Below are 21694 nucleotides of genomic sequence, written 5' to 3'. Positions count from 1 at the left end.
TAAACATGGATGTTTTGTAAACATTTGGTTTTAGGAATCTGTTGGATCAATCTTGGTGGCTCTGTTCGGTTTCCTGCTCGGAATGGCATCACCCTATAAAGGAAGAATGGTAGTTAGTTCACAGAATCATAGAATGGTTTGGGTTGGAAGGGACCTCAAAGATTGTCTTGTTCCACCTCCCTGCCCTGGGCAGGGACACCTTCCACCGGACCAGGTTGCTCAGAGCCCCGTCCAACCTGGCCTTGGATGTTTCCAGGGATGGGGCATCCACCACCTCTCTGGGCAGCCTGGGCCGGGGTTTCACCACTCTCACAGTAAAGAATTTATTGCTTATGTCTAATCTAAATCTGCCACCTTCCAGCTTAAAGCCATTGCCCCTCGTCCTGTCACAACAGGCCATGGTTGAAAGTCCCTCCCCAGTTTTCTTCTAAGCCCCCTTTGGGCACTGGGAAGCCGCTCTCAGGTCTCCCCGGAGCCTCCTCTGCTCCAGGCTGAACAGCCCCAGCTCTCTCAGCCTGGCCTCACAGCAGAGCTGCTCCAGCCCTCTCAGCATCTGCGTGACCTCTGGACAGGCTTGAGTAGATGAGGTAGTGAGTGACAGCTTGCAAAGCTACTCTTTTTTTTTTTTTTTTCCTTTTTTTTTTTTTTCTTTTTTTTTTTCCCCAAAGTGTGTTGTATAGATGAGTTTCTTCTGTAGCAACCGTCCTGCGGTAGCACATCATGAAACTATTGTGAACGCTTTAAACAGTGAGTAAAATCAAATTCAGCTTGCTGTAGACTAAATGTTTGATCAGTCTCTCCCTCTGGGTATGCTGTGGTTTTTGTTTAGTTTGTTGTATAACTAAAGAATATGCCAAAAACAACTTGATTCTGATCAAATTAGAACATGTTCCTTACTTTGACTTTGGAAGTAAGTGTAGTGCATTTGCGTTAATGCAGTTTATTCGGGTAACCTGTTGGTTAGTGTAAACGCTTTATTCTTTTTTTTTTTGGCTGAATTCCAACTACAAAAAATATCCTTCTGTTAAAAAAAACCTGTTTACAAATATGAATCAATTGACAGATGTGGTCTTTTGATAATGCTCAGGTGTTTGCGTGTTCTAACCAGGTTGTGATTTGTGAGCGTATGTGTCCTCCTCGATAATGCCATCCTTTGGAGCTCAGCACGTGAAATGTAAGCTCCAACAGAAGCACCTCTGGGTTTTGGTACAGTTCCTGACTATACTTTCCAAGTTTCTTTGACATGTCTGTAACCTGTTCAGTACCTTTTACTAGTCAAAGCTCCTGTTTCGGGGGGTGTTTTTTGTTTTCTTTTCTGAACTGGATCACCACTTGAGAGCACCATGTCTCTGCTATACTTTGAAGTCTGTGCTTTAGTCTGACCCGAGTAAGCTGCCCTTGCCTTTTTGCAAAAGGGCACAGGGCACAGGGAAGATAATGTCTTAAGCTGGTGCAATACTGTAAGAAAGGAGATGTTTTAATATACCCACTTAAATGGAATATTGGAGGAGTTGTCCAGTATACATTGTATGTGGTTCTGGTACTTGTGTCTAAGGTACAAAGATGTAATCTCCCTATCCTTACCCCACCCCAGCACTGTAGAACTCTGGTTCCTCATTGTTATATACTGTTTGTTTGTTTTTTCTTTCTTTTTTTTTTTTTTTTTTTTTTTAAACTAGGCAATAAGAAATCTAACCAGGGAATGAGCATCTAAAGCAATGTCCAGTTCCCACATTTTTCTTAGGTTGACATAAGCTTGATCTCAAAAGCATGAAGTTAAATTTGCAGGTGTGGAACAGCCTCATAAAATATATTGAGCAGGTGACTTACAATTTAAACCTGTCTCTGTGTCAGACATATTGTTGTTCAGTTTCTCACTGGGATTTTTATTTAATCTTTAGCAAAAAGGATGCCTTTGGCTCCCCTCTTTACATACGAGTAGTGTTGTCATTATTGCTAATTAACTGAAATGTTGAGAAAACATTTTTGGTATCAAAACAGCTGAGACCTCTTTCAGTTGTCACTGAAACAATATAGGCAAAAAATACTTTCTACTGGAAAAGGCAAAGAAATCAGTTGTTACTGAAGATACTAAAAAACCCCACCAACCCAGAAACTGGTCCATTTAACTTTCTTGCTGAAGTGCATGTGCAGTTTTTTGGCACAGATTCTGTTCCTAATTTAGTACATTGAGCATGTTTCAGAAATAGGTCGTCTGTTAAATTCTGACACGGTCCATACTGAGAAGTGAGACTGGGAGAAAAGGAAGGTCATTGTCAATTCTTCCTCTTTTTCCTGATCCTTGGGTATGTATTGTAGGAAAAAAGAATCGCTGCGGTGCATGTGGCAAGCAACACAGTGAAACTCAAATGCTGCCTTTGTTCTATAAACAGCCTTAGATTCGTTTGAAGAAATAGAAACCAAAACACATGAGAGCCCATGTTTTAAAGGCTACTCCACAGCTGAGTGTTCCTTCCAATTCTTACATCACTTTTATGTTTAATATATTTTTCCAGAGAAGTAATCACTTTTGTTTGCAGTCTGTATCTTGCATTCATAGCTGCGTTTCTTAGGCCTGTTCCAGCATGCTGCTGTTTCTTTTCTGGATAAAATTACACCTACCTAGAATCACCTGGGAGGGGGAAAAAAAAATGCTAAGGTTTGTTGCTGGATATTGTGTCATTGGAAAGTCCTTTTCATCATGTGGAAGAGGTGTGTAAATATAATTGTGGGTTTAGTGCAGAGTGTAGTCTAACAGCTTAAGAAAGAGGAGGTAGTAAAGTTATTTGGGCTGTATTTTTATAGATGCTTTTGTGGAGAGAAAATTAAGTTTGTTTGCTCAATCTTTTTGTTTACTGAGAAGTTATAAATAGCTTGTTCTGTTTAATTGGGTTAACTTCTAAATGCTGTATACAGAGATGTAGAAAGGAAAATACTCAAAGATGCATCATTGTATTTTATTTTCCAAATTTTTAAACAATTGCCCATTGTTAATTTGTCATTAGCCTTTAAATTTGGGTGTGCAATCTTTGGTAATTAATGAAAATGGGCAAATAATAGAAATGGGCTCTTAAATTCAAAGAAAAAAGATATTTTAATATAGTACTACAACAGAAATAGGATTTATATGTGTTTAATAAGTATTTTAAGGTAAAATAAACAAATCTTTTCGTCTGTGAAACTGAGCAGACCTCAAACTGGCCAACACTTGTGCTCCTGATTAATTTTGATATCATAGGCGTACTTGTTCACTTACCGAAGCCGTTCTTTGGTATAAAAAAAAAATAGCCTTTTGTCAAAAATAGTACTGCTTTTACGGATAGCTGCAAGATCAGGCTGAACCTCAGGAAATCTGAGACAACACATAAACTGCTCTTGTTACAAAGAATCGTGTTTATATTTCTTTCCAAATTTTAAAACTGCTTTCTCGGGGATCTTTTTCTGGTCATGTTGCTCTTTCTGTATGATCTGTAAAGTGAAGATGGTTATGGGTAATTACATCAGATCCTGTTGCTTTTTTGAATAAGATAAATGTGAGTTGTGCAGAAAATCTTACATTCTGTAAACCAGTGGCTTAGATACTTTTTTTTTTTTATTATTTTTCAGCTGTACTTTCAGGTTTCCCAGCACAAACATCAAGATAACGTTCACAGCCCTGTCCAATGAAAAGAGAGAAAAACAGGAGGCCCCGGAGTCCCCAGTGAAGCCTGTGCAACCCCAGATCTCTCCCTTAACAATAAACATTCCAGACAACATGGCTCACCTGATCAGCCCTCTCCCTTCTCCCACAGGAACCATCAGGTATTTAAACCCTGCAGATTGGATATAGGGCAACGTATGGTTACAGACTTCAGACAACTTTCTAATTAATTTTAAGTGTTTTCCTTTTGACGTAAAAGTTTAGTTGAAGCTCAGCATTGCCTGCCTTGGAGAAAAGCACCGTTCTGCTAACTAGTAAGGTAGTTGCATGAACAGCCTTTAATATTAAAATCTAGTATGTTAAATGTGTAACAGTTTGCTCAGGAGCCTGGTGTTCCTAGAACAGCAAAGGAGCATATCTTTTTCTTGCATTTCAGATTATTTAGATTGCCTTTTACTCTTGCATGATTATGGTAGCGCTTTAAATGAGATAAGTCTGAACTATACCTTTTTTTAAACATTCTGATAGTCACTGTCCTCCTCAAGTTTATCATCAGAAAAAAATGAGGGGTTTTTTTTTGCTTTTCGTTAGTGTGGAAAATAGACTGATCTCTTACTTCAGAAGATTAGTTATTGATTAGTCATTGCTGGAAGTAAACAGATGTTTTACTTAAAATGCAGTGTGAGATGCAGAGCTTAGTACAGGTAAGCCTTCTGCAGGGGACTTTAATCTGGAGTTTTCACTTGCTGTGCTGCTTAACTTGGTAATTGTAGCCATTGTCCAACTTGTTATTTGGGACCAAACTCAATTAAACATGAGTGAACTGACCTCACAAACTAGTAAAATTAATTTAGATACAATTTTTAAAATTCATAGAAAGTTCAGGAGCAAAAGTATCATTTCAAGGCATTGAAAGTTATGTTTCAAAGTCACGTAGGTGCTTTGAAAATTTTTTCTTCCCTTCTCACTTCCTCTGTTTTCACTTGAGTGAAAGTCTGTTAATGCTTGATTTTTAAAAATGTAGATCTTATTAATGAAATTTGAATGTAAGGATAATTGACTTCTTTCATGCTTGCCAAGATCTTGATCTCAATGTTGCAGTGTTTAATGAGATCTATATAAATGGTGGAAGCAGAGAGAAAAAGAAATCTAGACTTGACTGTATAACAGGTTTGCTTTCTTATTGAAATTCAGGGAAAACATACCTTGCCCAAGAAATGACAGAGCAGCTCATAAATATTTCAGACAATATCACATATATCACTACAGTGTTTGCCTCCCTATGAATTTTGTAATTCTCTTCAGGGCTTTCACGCACCTGTTGAGCATAGTTTATTAAAGTAAAAAAAAAAAAAAAAGACAGTTTTGAGTCTATTTTGAGAGCAAAGCTTGACAGTTTCTCTTCAAATCATCCTGTTTTGTAGAAGACTTGTAAACTTGCTTTGATTGTACCATATGTGTCGCTTTGTCAATATATGCTGAAGCGAGCACAGTAGAGGGATGTTGTCAGCTGATATGTGAAAACATAGAACAGCAGCGACCTATATTTTTAAAAATAAATTAGTTATGCATTTTGGCTCTAATCACGGATTCTTCCGTACAATACTTCAAAAATCCAATCCCCCTTTTTATAGTACATCACTAGTAGCAAATGGTTGGTGGATTTCTTGTGATGTGAAACTTGGAGAATACTTTTTTATATATATATTGCCCAATCTACAGTGCCGGCCTTCTTTCTGTACATAAAAAGGGAGGTAGCAAAAATCCTGAGAGGCCAGGCAGACAAACAAAACTTGACAGATGTAAATTTGTTAAAGCTTTATTGTATGAATCTAAATAACATTCTCTAGCTTTATTTGTTACTCAATGTTTTGAACCATAGATTCACATCAGGTTAAAAATTCTCTTTGGAGATAAGGTTGGTTCTGGAGGCACAGCTGGCTTTGTCATTCTGATTTTTAGTGAACTTCTTTGGAATTTCTGAGGACTGTGTTGAAATCCATTACAGTATGAATTGCTGAGAAGCATACATCCTTGTAGAGAACTGCCAAAATGTTTTTTGGGGAAGGGGACAGACATCACCCACTGATGGTCTTTTTCCTGTTGGCTAAATGGAAATTGTAGAGAAAACCAGCTTTGTGCAGCTGTGGTTCCTAAGGACTGTGTAACACAGGGGAACAACTGTTAAAAAGATATTGCAGTGGACTTATATACAATTTTATCTTTGTTTTTCTGTGATGGATGGCAAAGCGTGAGGTGTCAAGAGACGTTTCTTTTGTTTATTGGACACTATATTTTGCTCTGTAACTGTGTCTGCTCTGTTGGCCTAATACTGTGGTAAATTTAGGTGAGTCAGTGCTGAGGCATCCCATTTATAGATGTTTGTTATTTTTATACATACATATGTGTGTACGTACCTGTAAATAATGTTAGTTTAGATTCAGATGAGAATCAAAACTTTCTTTTTTTCCGTCACTGCTCACTATATTTTCTCAAAAATGCTGCACAGGAAAGATGATCTTTTTTGAGCAGGCTGAATACAAGCATATGGCAGAAATTTCATGCAAGATGTGTTTCTTGTTTCAAATGAGTTTCTTAAAATTTGTGGTTGCTTATGTAGTTCAAGTGGACTTTTCTGTTGGCAAATCTTACACAAATATAGTACAACCTAGTAAGTCAGTTAATCCTTTTTCCTTTGAGGAGGAAAGCCTGAGCTTCATTTGACAGGTTTCTTCCTGCAGTGATTCTAATTCCCATGGATGAGTTAGAGAGGCTTGGAAGATGGGATTTATAATGGAAACTCTGACAGACCCTTAACTGTAGCCTAGAAGCTCTGGTAGTGGGCTTTTCTGCAATAAGAGCTTTTTGATTAGACATAATGTGGTGATATACTGTATAACAAAATAGTAGGATCTTCTTTTTATGCTCTACAGTGCTGCAAATTCCTGCCCATCTAGCCCCCGTGGTGCAGGCTCTTCAGGGTACAAAATGAGTCGTGTAATACCGTCTGACCTACATTTAATGGCTGACAATTCGCAGTCAGAAAATGACAAGGAAGCATCGGGTGGAGATAGCCCAAAGGTAAACACTGTTTGAAATCAGTCCCATGAATTACATCTTGAGTGAACGTTAGACTTCTGAAATTTTGTTTGATAAAGTGTATGCACTAAGTCATAATTTAACACTACAGACTTTAACCAATTTGTAGGATATTATGATTAGATGTGAGATTTACTTATTGACCTCTCTTCCCTTTGGGGGAGGGTCTGTGTGTATTTTCAGTTATATATCTGTTTGTAGGCTGTTGAAAATTCTTTATTGTTGTATGTTTCTCCACATTTTAATGTTTTCCTAAAATCTGCTAATCTGAAGAGCAAATTGTCTTTGTTTCTTTTCTACCTCAAGATTTGGTCATCCAAACATGCCTTAAGTTAATTGTATTTTGTAACTTTTGATTTAGAAAAGAGTGCGTTTATCTTTAAAGTTTATTGATACAGACTTTTATTTTTCTTGTGCAGGACGACTCTAAGCCACCTTACTCCTATGCACAGTTAATAGTACAAGCAATTACAATGGCACCTGATAAGCAGCTTACACTAAACGGAATTTATACGCACATAACTAAAAATTATCCATACTACAGGACAGCAGACAAGGGCTGGCAGGTAAATCTGATTTCTGAAATGGTTTTTTTAGTTGTTAGTAATACTGGCAGCTAGAAATGGTCATAAGAAGTCAATTGGTGAGCCTAACAGCCCTTCATAAATGCCATTTGTCAAATGAGTGTGTTGTCTTTTTCCTGATTGTAAGGTCTCTAACAAAGCAGGCAATTTACATTATTCTGTATTTGAAACATTGCTTTATTTGTGAAATGGTATTCTCTAAATCTCTAGGAGGGGTACATATAGACTTTTGGGGAAGTACAGCTGGCACTGGGGATTGAGATATATGTATGCTATCTAGTTGTGTTGTGTAGCTTGTAGTTGTGTAGACATCCATATTGTTACCTTGAGATAAAGTTAAGATGATAGATGTTACAAGTTCAGTTCTATTTAAAAACAGTCATTGCCGTGCCATACAGGGAAGGAACAAGTGTGTGTCACCTGTCACTATCTTGCACTATTGTGTGCCCTCTTTTATTTGTGCCCCATAGTCTGTTCAGTCAGCGTAATGGTTTCTGTACTGAGCTAGAGCAAACCCTTCAATTCTGTAGAATCAGTTTCTTCTTTCTTTTCATTTTTAAAGAGCCCAGCCTCAGCATTTGCCAGGATGACTAACCGAGTATGAATCAGGCAGGCATAGTCTTTCCAGATATGCAGGAAGGTTCAGTGCCTTGCTGCTGTTTTTAGTTTCGGCAAAGGGCTGAAGAGCACAATTAGCAGGACTGGCCAGTTTGCCCGTGTAATGTTCAGGCTGCGCTGTCGGTCATGGAGTATCCATTTCGCTGTGTTCCTGCTTAGTGCAGTCATGATCGGCAACGGAGGCACGCTCTGAAGTTATTTTCAGGGAAGTAAAATTTGGAGAGACTGGGGGAAGGGAAGAGTGAGGAAATGTTAATACTCTACTTGCTGTACAAGTAGAAGACTGAGGAATACATGGCTCCTCAGAGAGGAATAGATTTTTAAATATTAATCACATACTTATTTGTCATAGGGCCTGTCTGAAAGTTGAATCACTCTTAGAGAAATTCCAAGGTCACTGGGGAATGTAACTGTTCCTAGCTTTGGCTTTTGGCTAGCGGAGGACTTAGCTGCTGTTGTGGCTAGGAATTTTGTTTCCCTTTCACACATAAGCAATGCAGAATCCCAGCTGCGGTCATACTAACAGATCTGTTTTAGCAACAAGATTCTGTTTATAAAATGTTGGTGTGCTTTTTGCTTCTTATCCTGAAATACCTTGGATATCTGTGTGTACAATGCTGCTTTATGGCAGCATCACGGAACCAAGCATGCACGTGCATTGTAAGGCACGGTTAAAGGATTTTGCCTCAGAGCAGCGTATGTATTTAGATGTATAACACTTCACAAAATCAAGGTGATGGGCACAGCAGATATAGTATGTTCTGGAATAACTAATTAGCACCTATTCATAAAAAATAGTTGGAAAAGCTGGAAATGAGCTGCAGTTCAGTCACCAGCCGTGTGAAGGGCTGCTGTGACACTAACGGGCACGCCTCATGATGAGTAGCTCTGCTGGCTTTTGTGTGTCAGGCATTAGATTGCAGTTAGGGTGACTTATATGGTAGATGTTTTAAATAATACTTGAGGCTATATATGCACATATTATTGAAAACAGAGAGTACATACCTGTCTATAGTATCCTATACCTTAATAAGTAGTATTAAAGTATTTATATCCTTTATTATATAAAGGTCTAATTTTGTTGAGGACTTTGACTACTCCGTGAACTTTTTTAGCAGGTGCTTTTGGATCTACTCTTTTACTCTAGCATATGGAGAGATAAATAGAATTTATAAACATATATTCTTGGCATCTTTCTAATTCTGTTTCAGTTTTTGGCAAGGAAAGTAATTTCTGTTTTCATCAGTTTGCATTTAAGAAACCATACATGGTTATCATTGCTTTAAGTTTTCCAAACTTGCCATCAGGGTCGTGAACTCGGACATTTGAGCAGGATTTGCATTTCATTTTGCAAATTTTTGAAGAGCTTTTGTTAGCATAAAGCTTTTTCTCCATTTCCCCCCTGTTCAAAATTTTTCAGTATGCATGCTTATCTTTATTTTCTTCTTGTTCAGTGCTAATATCTGGAGATTTTGGATTTATATATCTTAAAAAAAAAAAATGTGTGCAAAGCCAAGCACAGATACAGCCACTTCAGGGTGTTAGCAGTTTTCTACATCTCTCTGATCAGAGTTGTGTGTGTTACAACTAAGTGAGGATAAAGTCATGTGCAAACTAGAGTTCAGCAACGAAGATCTCGCTGAAGAGCTGTTTTAGGACCTCCTGCCATTTGTTTTTCTAGACACACTAAATCCTTGGCTCCTTTGTTGAGACAGGCTGGACTGTGGGTGAACTCTCAACAACCTAGCTGTGTTTGGAACTTGTGTAATTTAACCTTTTCTTTCTGTGTTGTGGAACAGTAACAGGATTATCATATAAGATCAGAATCAGTGTATGCTGTGTTTTACCAGCACTCCTAGAATGAACTGACATTTGCTTTGACACCTGGGGAAGGGTGGTTTATGAAGACTGATCATTTTTCTTTTTTTTTTTTTCTTTTTATACACTGCATTATGCTCAATTACTTGTAGTGTTCTAACAGTTTGTTGCAATCACCGTGTTTCTCATTAGAGAATTAAATGAGATTCCTGTTACTGCCACAGTAGCATACTGGTTTTTTTAATTGTTGGGAAAGATTTGAAAAATGCACGAATCCTTTCAGGTTTATGGCACTGTCTTTGCAGTGCTGTGAGTTCTGTTGAATTAAAGAGCTGAACCCTGAGTCTCCTGTAGTACGAACTGCTGCAGTAGGCCACATTCTAACTTGGAAAAGTTATATGAATTCTACATATTTTTTTATGTTCCATAGAATTCAATACGTCACAATCTCTCTCTGAATCGTTATTTCATCAAAGTACCACGTTCCCAGGAAGAACCAGGCAAAGGCTCATTCTGGAGGATAGACCCTGCCTCTGAAAGCAAATTAATAGAGCAGGCTTTTAGGAAAAGGCGGCCTAGGGGAGTACCTTGCTTTAGAACCCCTCTGGGACCACTCTCTTCTAGGTAAGGAAAAACAGATGAACAAAAAGACCATGGCTGTTGTTTGATCTTCAGGCTAATACGGAGTTGATAGTTTTGAATACAGTCACAAGTTCAGTAATTTAATTTCATCCGGACCCACTATTTGAATTCTGTCTCATTTACTAGGAGGCTGCCCCGTATACCAGGCTTGTTTTTATTGCTTGTTTGGAGCTTTAAAGAACTGACTCAGTTTGCATAACTATCAGATTGTTAATGTGAGCAAGCCTTGCTATACCTCTGGGGTTTTTTTTACAGAGTTATAATTTTAATTTTTAACTGCCATCTACTGCATTTGAAAACTGTTTGCAAAGAAAACTATCAAATACTGGCTACCATTTTATTGAACTTAACGATGACAATTACGAATTTAGTTTGATAATGTTCAAGTGGAATTCATGATGGGGAAATACGTGGGTTTAAATTATTCCCTCTGTAAACTTACGGCCTTTCTGCTGATGCAGATCTTTTTCTTACTTGCCCTGTAGACAGATTCGCTTATTGTTCTTCTCCACCATAAGAAATGTTCACGTTTCACAGATTTATAGAGTCTCCCTAAGAAGGCATCCAGCCACTTCTTCTCCATTAACTGTACCTGCAGTTTACTTTTAAATTCCGTCCCTGTTTAACAGAAGGTTTATAAACGATCATCAGAACTGCTCTGGGTTGTAACTGTACTTGCCAGAAGGCAGAGATGCCCTCCTGTGGGCACTGTGTGTTATGGTCTCTTTAGAGGAAGGTCACTCTTTCACAGTTCAGAAGTTAAAACACATCAGCTGCTGCTTTCATTTTTAAATGCAGAAGTGCCCCAGCTTCTCCTAATCACTCTGGAGTGTTGTCTGCGCACTCCAGCGGAGTCCAGACCCCCGAGAGTCTGTCCAGGGAAGGATCTCCAGTCCCAATGGAACCTGAGCCTAGTGCTATCCAGCCAAAACTAGCGGTAATACAAGAAGCGCGATTTGCACAGAGCGCCCCAGGTGAGGAATCCTGAAATAAGCTTTTGGGGGTTGGAGGTGGGAGAGGGCTGGTATGTAAATATTACCAAGACTTCACAGATACACCGAAAAAACCTAGTAAATATTTAACCTCTTAACATTTAGAGCAGATCTTTGATAAACATGTAAACACACCGGGTAAATTCTCTTTGCATGCATATGCACTGTTATCGGTGTGCTGTTCCAGCACCCTTGCTCCCTTTGTTACAGAGCAGCGGTTGTGCTTCTGTGCTGTATAGGACTGTACTGTCTTGTGGCACTTGTCACTTCCTTTCGAAACGTATTCCTTCTGGAATCCTTCCCAAAACTGTAGGTTATACTTGGGTTACAGAAATAAGGAAAAATTTTGCACACATCTGTGGTCATGTCATCCTTTCAAAGGCGGGGATAAAAAGAATTGAAAGGATAAAGAGGTAAAGAGTAAGTTTACGTGAAAAGGGTTTTCCTATTAAAAAAAGAGAGTGTAAGGCACGATGGGATAAGGATGTATTTGTTTAATTACCTCATCTCATACACTTTCGTCATCCGTTTTCTGGTGCTCCAGAAGTGCCAGTGGCCGTGCTGTGGTGAAGGCAAACGAGCAGAGATGCCAGGCTTCTCCCGGCCCAGGGAGCTGCCAGTTTTGCCAATGCAGACACTCTCCACACGCTCCTAAAGCACGTCTGTGTCCCCGTCTGTGGAAGGGAGTTTTATAAATGAGTATTAAACATGGCTTTGGTAGTATGGCTGCATCCAGGGGGATGCCCAAATGGTGTGTGGCTCTTACTGAGCTAATCCAGCACTTCCCTTGAGTGGCTTGGAATAGCCATGTGTCATAAGCTTCGTTGTCCGGTTTATCTTTTGGATCATTCAGGCGTTAGGGAAGGAGGTTGTTAATCCTCTGAGGCTTTAGTGTTAAGTTTAAATGAATGAGTGGCCTAAAAGAAATAATTAAAATTGGCAGCCTAATTTTTATCTCTTTCTTGGTAGGATCACCTCTATCTAGCCAACCAGTTTTAATTACTGTACAACGGCAGCTACCACAAACTATTAAACCCGTCACCTACACTGTTGCAACTCCTGTGACAACATCGACATCCCAGCAGCCTGTAGTTCAGACAGTGCATGTTGTCCACCAGATACCAGCTGTGTCCGTCACAAATGTGACCGGATTGGCACCAGCAAACACTTACACTGTAGCTGGGCAGGCAGTAGTCACGCAAGCTGCGATGGTAACCCAGCCCAAGGCAGAACCTCAAGAGAATGGAGACCACAAGGAAGTAAAAGGTGAGCACCTCTGAGGTTAGTTGTTTTGCTAGCTTTTTATACAGAAGGGTTGTTATTTGACACTTACTTCTAGATGAATGCTTGAAATGTTTGGCTAAAACTGAAGATTTTGCATCGTAGTTTCTCTGATATGTTGGAGGTAGTAATACAACGGTATACTTTTTCACTGAGGGTTGATTGAGTTAAAACAAGTGATTCTTGAACACTTCCTTGCTTTTAACAGTGTTTTATCTCCTGTTTTTCAGTTAAAGTGGAGCCTATACCTGCTATTAGTCATGCTACAATAGGAGCTGCTAGTCGTATCATTCAGACATCTCAGACCACGCCCTTACAGACAGTTACCATAGTGCAACAGGCACCTCTAGGTCAACACCAGCTACCCATAAAAACTGTAACGCAGAACGGAACGCACATAGTACCGATCACCACTGCGATACAAGGGCAGGGCAACGCTGGTACGTATGGTGTCAGATGTTCTGTTGCTTTGTACGTGTTCAAACCTCAAAGTGACCAGTGCTGAGTTTTTGAATTCTGTTCTTGTGTCTTTCAAAGTTGTACTGAAGACCGAGTTCTACAAAAAATCTAGGTAACAGCCATTGTTAAGGGGTTGTTCCCTGCCTGTTGGTAAGAACCAGTGTTTCTCTTCATTGATGATTACCTGAACAGCTATTTGTTCTCTTTGTGGTCATTATAGGGATGTACTTAGTGGTGACAACCCGTCCTCCTTCCTCATTAAACCCAAGATATAAACAAGTTTTAAAAGAAGTTCCTGTAAAACAGTGCCATTAAAATGGTAACTGCTCCCCAGATGATTTGTCAAGAACCAACAAACAGGAAAACAAGACAGAACTTGCTTGTGGGTTGGCTTTTTGAACTGTTACTTTTTATTCTCTTTTTATTGAACCTGTACTAAAAATGACAAAAATTCTGTAAGATCTTGAGATTCTTCCTGTCTGAATGCCATCTTTCCTCTCTCAGACCCAGCAGTCTGAGGGGGTAGCAGTACTTTTCCATAATTTTCATATGTTCACAGTTGTTCACAGAATGTTCGGTTCTGGTTCCTTTGCAGGTGCATACAGCTTGTTTTAACAGTTTCAGGTTGAGATGTTACCTGATAGGTAGCTCTTTTGTCATAAAATACATTTATGGAAATACTTTTAGGCTCTCTCATATCAATTTTACATGCGTTTCTGCTCTAAAGTCTCTCTAATGGAGTGAATTATCTGCTTTGTTCCCTTTTTATGCTTCTTCCGTCACTGACATTTTATAGGTCAGTGTTCTGTCTACTTCCACTTCATTTCCAGCTTAAGTAAAGCAAAAGCGATCACTGTCAGCCTTCATATGCATGTTTTTGTCAGAAGGGATGTATGAATTGAGCTGAGAGTGCTGTGTAATATACTGAAAAGTTATTTTTAAAAGTGAGAAATAATTATTTTTGTCTTTTTCCTAGTCTCTGAGAACTCAACTGATTCCAACATCTTTTCCTTGGTAGGGAAGCCTGATGGCTGCTCGGTATTTTTAAGAAATGTGGCTGAATGCAGGAGTAGCGTTGTGGTGCTTCTCACACCTCGCGGTGTGTGATAGGGGTGCGCTTGTGGTGACGGGAGTTTTCACTCTGAGATTCCTGGGCCTAAACACCTAATGAGGTGTCTGCATTTTGAACAGCAAATGAGGAGTGTTCCAGGTCCTGGTCTCTCTGTTACGGTAACTCCTAAACTAGCAAGGCACAGGCTGATTCTCCGTCAAAGAGAGCACCTAAAGGCGGAACCAGGCCTACAGAAATACAGCTTTGTGTGTGTCTGCAAATACAGCTGTGTTCACGTGCACACATGTGCATTTACACACACATTTGTATGTGTTTGTGTGTGTGTATGTATGTGTTTGTCTTTGGAGAAAGAAGACTTGTGCAATCTGAAAGCTAAGAAATCCAGAGCCACTACTGTTCTTCTGACACTTTGTAGTAAGAAGGTGCTTTCAGATCTTACTCCCAGCAAAATAGTTTGGCAGCGCTTTTTACTACCTGTCAGTCTGGCTGAAAGCTGTGAAGTCCAAAATAAACTCAGGTCTCTTCTTGCAGAATAAAATTATGTAACTAGATATTCTGTATTTCGACTTGCAGTGTAGATTTCAAACATATCTTTTGTGCATTTCATACTTCCACGCATCAGTCGTGGCTGGGCTGCAGCCAGGAAGTCTCTTTCTGCTAAACAGACCTCAGGGTGAGTAACGCAGTAACAGCGTTACTGCGTGTTTGAAGATGAGGGGTAAACGTCTTGTTTTTATTTGCAATAAGGCATTTCATTCAGAAGTAACTATCTCTATGGCATCTATTCAGAAATTGTACAAGGAATAGCTTTTCTAATAGGAGCTGAATGACTGTTGAGATGCAAGAATAAATTATTTTACAGTTGCAGTGAAGCTTTTTGCATCAGGTAAATATTTTCTGAAGTCTTTGTTCTACTGGTAAATACTAAGTACAGAACAGTTTGGTGGCATGCAGAGGTGGTATTCCAGGTATGCTCTAGGGTAGCTTACCAAGAACAAATATAACAAGTTTAGCAAATGAGAATTCCTTACGAGCTCCATGTTTAGCCTCCGCTAGCAGGGAACGCTCTAATAATGTCAGCAAAGCAGTGGTGCTGGAGAAAGGGAGCTTGTGTGTGAAAAAGCAGGGGTTTGATAATGTTTAGACAAAAACCTACTGAAAGGGGATTTTGAATTTGCTTCCCAGTTCTGTCACAAATTACGGTGTAGATTGGCTTTCAGTCATTGAATCCTTCTCTATCTTCAGCTCCCCGTTGACAGTAGAGATACTTCCCTCTTCTCCCGCCTTTGTTCAAATCTGCGAGGATGTTGAGTGATTTGGGAAAACGTCCTTCGGGTTTGTACAAAGGTTACACAACGTGGCCCGAGTCTCAGCTGGGATTGCTAATACCCCATGTAGTACCAGTAAAGGAATTGATCATTTTAATGAAAACGCAAGTTTGCCTTCAGTGTCATCTGTTCTGACAAGGATGAGGGTGCTGACACTTCTGTTGTCTTTTTACAGCTGCCGCGAGTCCTCTGCATATGTTAGCAACCCATGCGTCTGCATCGGCGTCTCTTCCAACGAAGCGCCAGAACGGAGACCAGGCAGAGCAGCAGGAACTCAAACGTATCAAAACAGAGGATGGAGAGAGCATAGTCATAGCTGTTAACGTGGACACCCCGTCTGTGGCAGTGAGTGACAAAGGCAGCCAGAACTAGAAACTTAGGGGAGTTTTCTTTTCTATTTTTTTTTTTTTTTTTTTTTTTTTAAAAAAAATAAACTCCATGGTGCCAAAAGGAGACACTTAAATATAACACCTAAAATGTTGGAACATGTTCTCACGCAGTGGGGAAAGGGGCCCTGTGATCAGACTTCAACTTTCAGCACTGAAAAAAAAAACCAACACAGGTGGCCTTAAAACTAGGTAATTTAAAGTCAAACTGCAAACCATCTTGTTCCAGAGGCTGTGACCCCCGCTCCTCCCTGCCCCCTACGAACTGTGTACGCTGAGAAGTACAGTGTTGGGGAGGGCTGCAGCTTTAAAAAAATCTCTGTCAGATTATTTTAAGGACTGAGTATCTCAGTGTAACGGCAGCATGATAAGCGCTTAGTGTGAACTGGTTTCAAACGATTGTATATTCCGTAAAGGGAACAGAGGCGAGGAGCCATTTCCTACATCGTGGCAGCTAGCCTTTCATAACGACCTACCCGATGCAGTTGTTGGTAGATATGCAGTATTTTGTTGTTCACATGTGGAATTAGAAATTTTTGAGGTGTATTTTCATTTCTTTGCGAAATAATGGGGTCTTTGACATTTCAAATCACTCCATTTCTACTCCGGAAACTTTGGAATCACACAATACTTTTCATGTGAAATTTTGTTTGGTAAAAAACTGAATGTAGGGTTTTTTTAACCAACGGAATGATTTACTTTTGTCTGTCCTGTTAAAGTTCAGATAAAGCTACTTTATTACATCTGCAAATTTTCATATTTTACCAGTTGCCTGATAAATTTAATCAAATTTTATTACCATGTGTAGTGATCAAATGCTTCTTTGGGCTTGCATGTAACTGATTAGAAATTACAATGTAAATGAGCCGTTAACTGACGTAAAGAACTGCTATGAATTTGACCAGAGCTGCACTTATCTGTTTCTCTTTCTGCTACCTTTTGCTGTTTGTTACTTTGTGTTGACTTTGACTGTCCCTGGCATATTTTTCCAGTCTAAAGTAAAACAAGAGTCTCGCTTAATATTGTGTATGTTTAAGATAACAGACTGTTCTTCATTTAGAAAGATGAAATTCTTTATCACAAGTCCTTTTAAAAGAGAGTAAAATTATCTTGTCAGAGGTATATTCGATATTTTTAAGCTTAAGCACCCAGCAGTAGAAATTAATCTGAGCGGTTGCTCCGTAACACTTCTGGTGTCCCACGCGGACCTTTGGGTCTCCGTTAAGCGTAGCTGTTGTGGTTTTCTAACAGTGGCTACCGGATTATTATAACAATTTTTTTTTTTTTTTTTTTAAAGTGTGTGTTCTGCAGTTGAACATTTTAAGATGTATTGGTAATTTCTCACTTTAATTGTGGTAATAGATTCCACTTTACATTTCAAAATTAAATTTAAACGCAAGGCTGCTGTTCAGTCTTTAATTCACATAACGTCTTATTTCCTCCTGCAGTACGGTGAGTGAAAGCTAGATAGGTGGCTTAATTTGAATCTGATTTTTGTCATTTTCTGTGATAACGATGCATTATTTATATTTCCTTTCCCACTCTGAAAGGAAAAACTGTATTTTTATGGTGGACTGAACAGTTTGGAGTGGTTTATTTAGGCAGCTTTTGGGAACTATTTACCTAAAGACCAAATATGAGAAATCTGTACAAGTTTTGTGTTCATCCACGAAATGGAGCTGTTACAATGTCTCTGCAGATAATACATATTAAAAAACTATGAAAAAAAGACTCTACACAAGCTGAATTTATAACAGGCATTTAAAAAAAAGAGCATAACCTGAAAAGAAACATTTCTGTAAAATTGCAACATTTTCTTTAGAGGTTTTAAAAATAAAAAAAAAGTAAAGTTTTAACATACTTTTTTAAAGAAAAAAAAATCCAGTACTAGTAATTTAATTTGGTGTTGAATGAATTGACTAGAATGTGGTTTATTTTCAGAAGTGAGAATCTGTTCACAACTAGGGCTAGGTGAATTATAGTGTATAAGATTTTTTTAAATAAAATTAAATTTTATTCAGCAAATTAACTAAGTTGAAATTACTCAACAAGCGTGTTTGAAATATTATCTATATTTTGGGATGGTGAAGCCAATTTCTGTCAGCAGTGCCAAAGGAAACGGTGTCAGACCAAACCAGCCAAGGTGCTCCTTGCTCCCAGCCGATGGTAGGCAAAAGGTACGCGATACGCCATGTCCTCCTGCGTAGAGGGGGAGACAAGAACGTGGGCTGGGTCCCGGCTCCGTGACCTCCTGGTGTTTTACGCTGTGGTGCACGTGGAATTTAGCACAAGAACGCGCCTTCGTTCGGATGGACGAACCCTCTGAAGAAGCTGTGCCACGTGAGAAAACTGCTTACGGTCTTACATAAAAATAATAGGTGCTCACGGGGCTTTTGGTGGTGCTGAGGAGTGCTCCCGGGGGTTACGCTCCAGTGCGTTGTTTGACCGGTGCAGGCTTCTCTGTCCCATGTGTCAGGCCTTGCTCACCTGAGCTGTTCGGCTGTTGAAACGAAGCTGCTCCCTGGTTTGTCTGCGTTGCCGTGCCCCCCACCACTAATACGGTGATGGTTACTGCGTGAGAGGCTGCAGGAGACTCCTGTCACGCTGCTGCTGACGGCCTTTCTTAAATTGGTCTTAGGTGCCGCTCGTCCTGGACTCCCGCGGTCAATGTGCTCTTCCTCTTGCAAGTGGAAAACTTCAAGTGATTCCTGTACGCAGGGATTTGACCTCTCTTTAGGAATTGCTGTAACCTTACCTGTTACCCTCTGTGTCTCATGATGCATGGTATTATTTCCTCTTGTGCTCCTTCGAGGCTGCCTGTTCAGTGCTCTTTCTGTTTAGAGTCAGCTTTTGTGTAATCTTTAAAGTGACACTGAAAAAGACTCGGAATTCTAACGTCTGGAAGACCTAAGTGTGTGTTTGCTTCTGGTGACAGAAGAGTTCGTCTCCACTGCCAGCATGTTCTGTCCTTGCGTGAGCTCTGTCTCCCTGCCCTTACACCAGCCTTGGTTTTGGTCCGGCCGCGTGTGGCAGGGGCCCTGTGTCCCGGCAGGTTTGGGAAGGTGGCAGCGTGGTCTCCTGGGCGGTGGGGTGTTCTTGCCTTTGGACACCACAGTTCTGCCTCGTGCTGGCCGCTGTACCAGCAGCTGTGGGGTATCGTATGATCCAGCAAAGCCACGCTGAGCCCTCAAAACGGAGAGGGGACTGCGGATGGAGTGGTGTGAAAGACTGATTCTCTGATCGGTGTGGTTTGTCTGCGCTGCGAGCTGCTGCCTCCGCCCTGCCCGCGTGGCAAGCTGTTTACCACAGTGGTAGCATTCTTTGTTGTGCCGCTTTAAGTGGTGCTGATTTAGGTAAATGCTTGTACCGTGCTAATGCCAAAAGATACGGAAGCACTTCTGCTTCATAAACACTTCACAGTGCAGATTGCTGTGCGGGAGGCAAGGCTGGGAACACTTCGCCTTTACTTGCCTGGTTGTTACAAGACAGGTTCATTTTAAGGTGATGTTTTTTATAATTACTTACATCCAAAAGTGGAACTTGAAGCTTCAACAATCTGTGTTTGAATCTGTGTTTTGTATCTGGATTTAAGTTCCCCCAGAAGGTCAATTTTGAGTGGCTGGTAGTCATTAATGTAGGTTGAGTTGTGATGTTTGTACAGCGTGATTTTATAGAAATATTTGTGTGTGTGTGATAGATGTCTGTGTAAGAAATTCTTCACTGTGAGAGGGGTGCAGTGCTGGCCCAGGCTGCCCAGCGGAGCTGTGGGTGCCCCATCCCTGGCAGTGCTCAAGGCCAGGTTGGCCGGGGCTCTGAGCGACCTGGGCTGGTGGAAGTGTCCCTGCCCAGGGCAGGGGGGTGGAACGAGATGGTCTTAAGGTCCCTTCCAGCCCAAAGCGTTCTGTAACCTGACTGACCCCTTTCTATACACACCTTACCTGTGTAGTTTAACGTTCTTGCTGAGACTCCTACCTTGTGGCTGATGGAAAGGGAATGCCTGACATTAGTGGGTGCATGGGTTGCTTTTAACCGTCAGGTTCTTCTTGGTCTTATTTGTAGACTGGCGGATGAAAACAAGCTTTCCTCCTGCTTCTGCTTCTACTTGTTTTCTTTCCTAGCTATAAATCAAGCCAGACTTTGAATTAAGAATTATTTTTTATGTCAGAGAGTCTCGTTCTTCTAGAAGCTGTGTTAGCGTTTGGGGCTGGTTCCGGGTACGTAGCCAGGGATTTCATTAGTTCAGTGATCTGACTTTCGAAAACATTGGCCACAAATGTATTGATTTATCGCGCACACTGCCACACTAACAGAGCGATTATTATTTTTTAAAATAAGTTTAATGAGATTTTCAGTAATGGTGGTTTGGTTTCTTTTTTTTTATGTGCTAGTTACATTCCTTTTTGTTTCTCATCAGAGTTGAGGAAATGTGCTAGAAAAAGTTACAAAGAGTGCTGGGTCTGGTTTTCATGTCAATACTTTGAAGAGTTGGGGAGAAATCAAAGGAGGGGTACGACACTGCTGTAAAGGGCTGGAATATCTGAAGCTGAAAGAGCATAACCTGTTCTTTAACAAGAATGGACTATTGTGTGGAATTCCCCAAGATCTCTTACAGACTGACCAGAGTCATTGGCTTGTTTAAACAAATGCAACCTGTGGGGAAGAAAAACAACTGCAGTAACACGGGGGCACTGAAATGGTGTGATACGACAGAGGCAGGTTCCCCAGCACGCGGCTCCAGAAGGAGCCTGTCCGTCGGAAGCGCAGGTCGTTCCGCAGCCTTTGTGTTCAGGTCAGCAGTGTCTGCCGCAGCCCTTTTGGCCTACATGTGTGAGAACAGGTCTTGTCTCTTGCATTTTCTAACTTTACTGATTAATCTTTTATTTTCTCCTTTAATGTGAATACTTACAGGTTCTGAAAGAAATACCGGTGCGCTACGGCTCCTGCTGCAATACCTGGTGTTACCGCTGAATTTATTGTGCTGGCTGATCTGTCAGTTCTCCTTCTAGGATTGTGAACTGTGACACCGGTGCTGTGGCAAGAGCCAGCAACATAGCGGGAAAGAAGGTGTTAAGTTACTTTTAAATACAAAAGAAATTAATAATCCATATACTTAAATAGCTGATACTGATGGAAATACATTGTTTTTCAGGGATAGTTACTTACTATCTTACTCTGCAAATTCTGCCGTTTCCTCGTGGCTGTTGGATGAACGTGGGCCGCACCACCGGCCTGTTTCCCTTCCAGGAGCAGGGCAGCTGCTGAGCGGGGCTCTCCCACAGCCACGTGTTTCTAGCTGAGAGTGAAGATAAGTCTACGTGAAGGACTAAATGCTGCTGGACCTCTGTGCTGTAATACTCACGTAAAGCCAACAACGTGATGTTGTAGAATCTGTTTAATCTCTTGCCACAGAAAGTAGACTTCTGACAGCCTGCCTTCCCCCCTCTTACTCTGCAGCCTCAGGCAGAGTAGGGGTGTTCGAAGGTGCCTGCTTGCTTGTCCTGGTCTGTTCCAGCTCGTCTCCTGTTGGGTGCGTGCCCCTCTTTGGGGAAGGCGATTCCGTAACGCCTGCCCGGGGCCTTCGCCAGTCTCCGTTCTGAGCTGCCCGTGTAACTGGGCGCTGCAGCCATGCAGTGTCGGAAACAAAGCAACATAGCGGGCACGTGGGCTAGGCCGTCCTTACCGTGCTGTATGTATTCTCCCAAAAAGTGACTGACTGAAATACTGCTCAGTTGGGTCGTTTATCCTGTGTCCCCTTAAAGCAAGCTTTGGTTAAAA

General features: G+C 40.6%; 1 protein-coding gene and 1 long non-coding RNA gene across 2 annotated transcripts in view; one reads left to right on the top strand and one right to left on the bottom strand.

The window, feature by feature from the left end:
- Positions 1 to 15948, top strand: part of FOXK2 (forkhead box K2) — a 46552-nt gene extending 30604 nt beyond the window's left edge. Inside the window, exons 2-9 of the mRNA XM_086762209.1 lie at positions 3607 to 3801; positions 6574 to 6721; positions 7159 to 7305; positions 10190 to 10383; positions 11200 to 11375; positions 12363 to 12659; positions 12905 to 13114; positions 15709 to 15948. Of these exons, the coding sequence (XP_086618335.1) occupies positions 3607 to 3801; positions 6574 to 6721; positions 7159 to 7305; positions 10190 to 10383; positions 11200 to 11375; positions 12363 to 12659; positions 12905 to 13114; positions 15709 to 15905 (1564 nt within the window). The 3' untranslated portion in view covers positions 15906 to 15948. The remainder of the gene's footprint in view (positions 1 to 3606; positions 3802 to 6573; positions 6722 to 7158; positions 7306 to 10189; positions 10384 to 11199; positions 11376 to 12362; positions 12660 to 12904; positions 13115 to 15708) is intronic.
- Positions 15949 to 17834: 1886 nt separating this feature from the next.
- On the bottom strand, positions 17835 to 21468 carry LOC147598504 (uncharacterized). Its single transcript, XR_015260546.1, has 2 exons — positions 21091 to 21468; positions 17835 to 20948 (listed from the first exon to the last, which is right to left on the bottom strand). It is a non-coding gene; the product is annotated as an uncharacterized LOC147598504 (long non-coding RNA).
- Between the last annotated feature and the right edge of the window lie 226 nt (positions 21469 to 21694).

Source organism: Chlamydotis macqueenii, chromosome 18, assembly GCF_036417535.1.
Source record: "Chlamydotis macqueenii isolate bChlMac1 chromosome 18, bChlMac1.mat, whole genome shotgun sequence".
In the NCBI taxonomy this organism is placed as follows: Eukaryota; Metazoa; Chordata; class Aves; order Otidiformes; family Otididae; genus Chlamydotis; species Chlamydotis macqueenii.
Note: the sequence above shows the minus strand (reverse complement) of the source record. Positions and strands in the feature narration are given on the sequence as shown.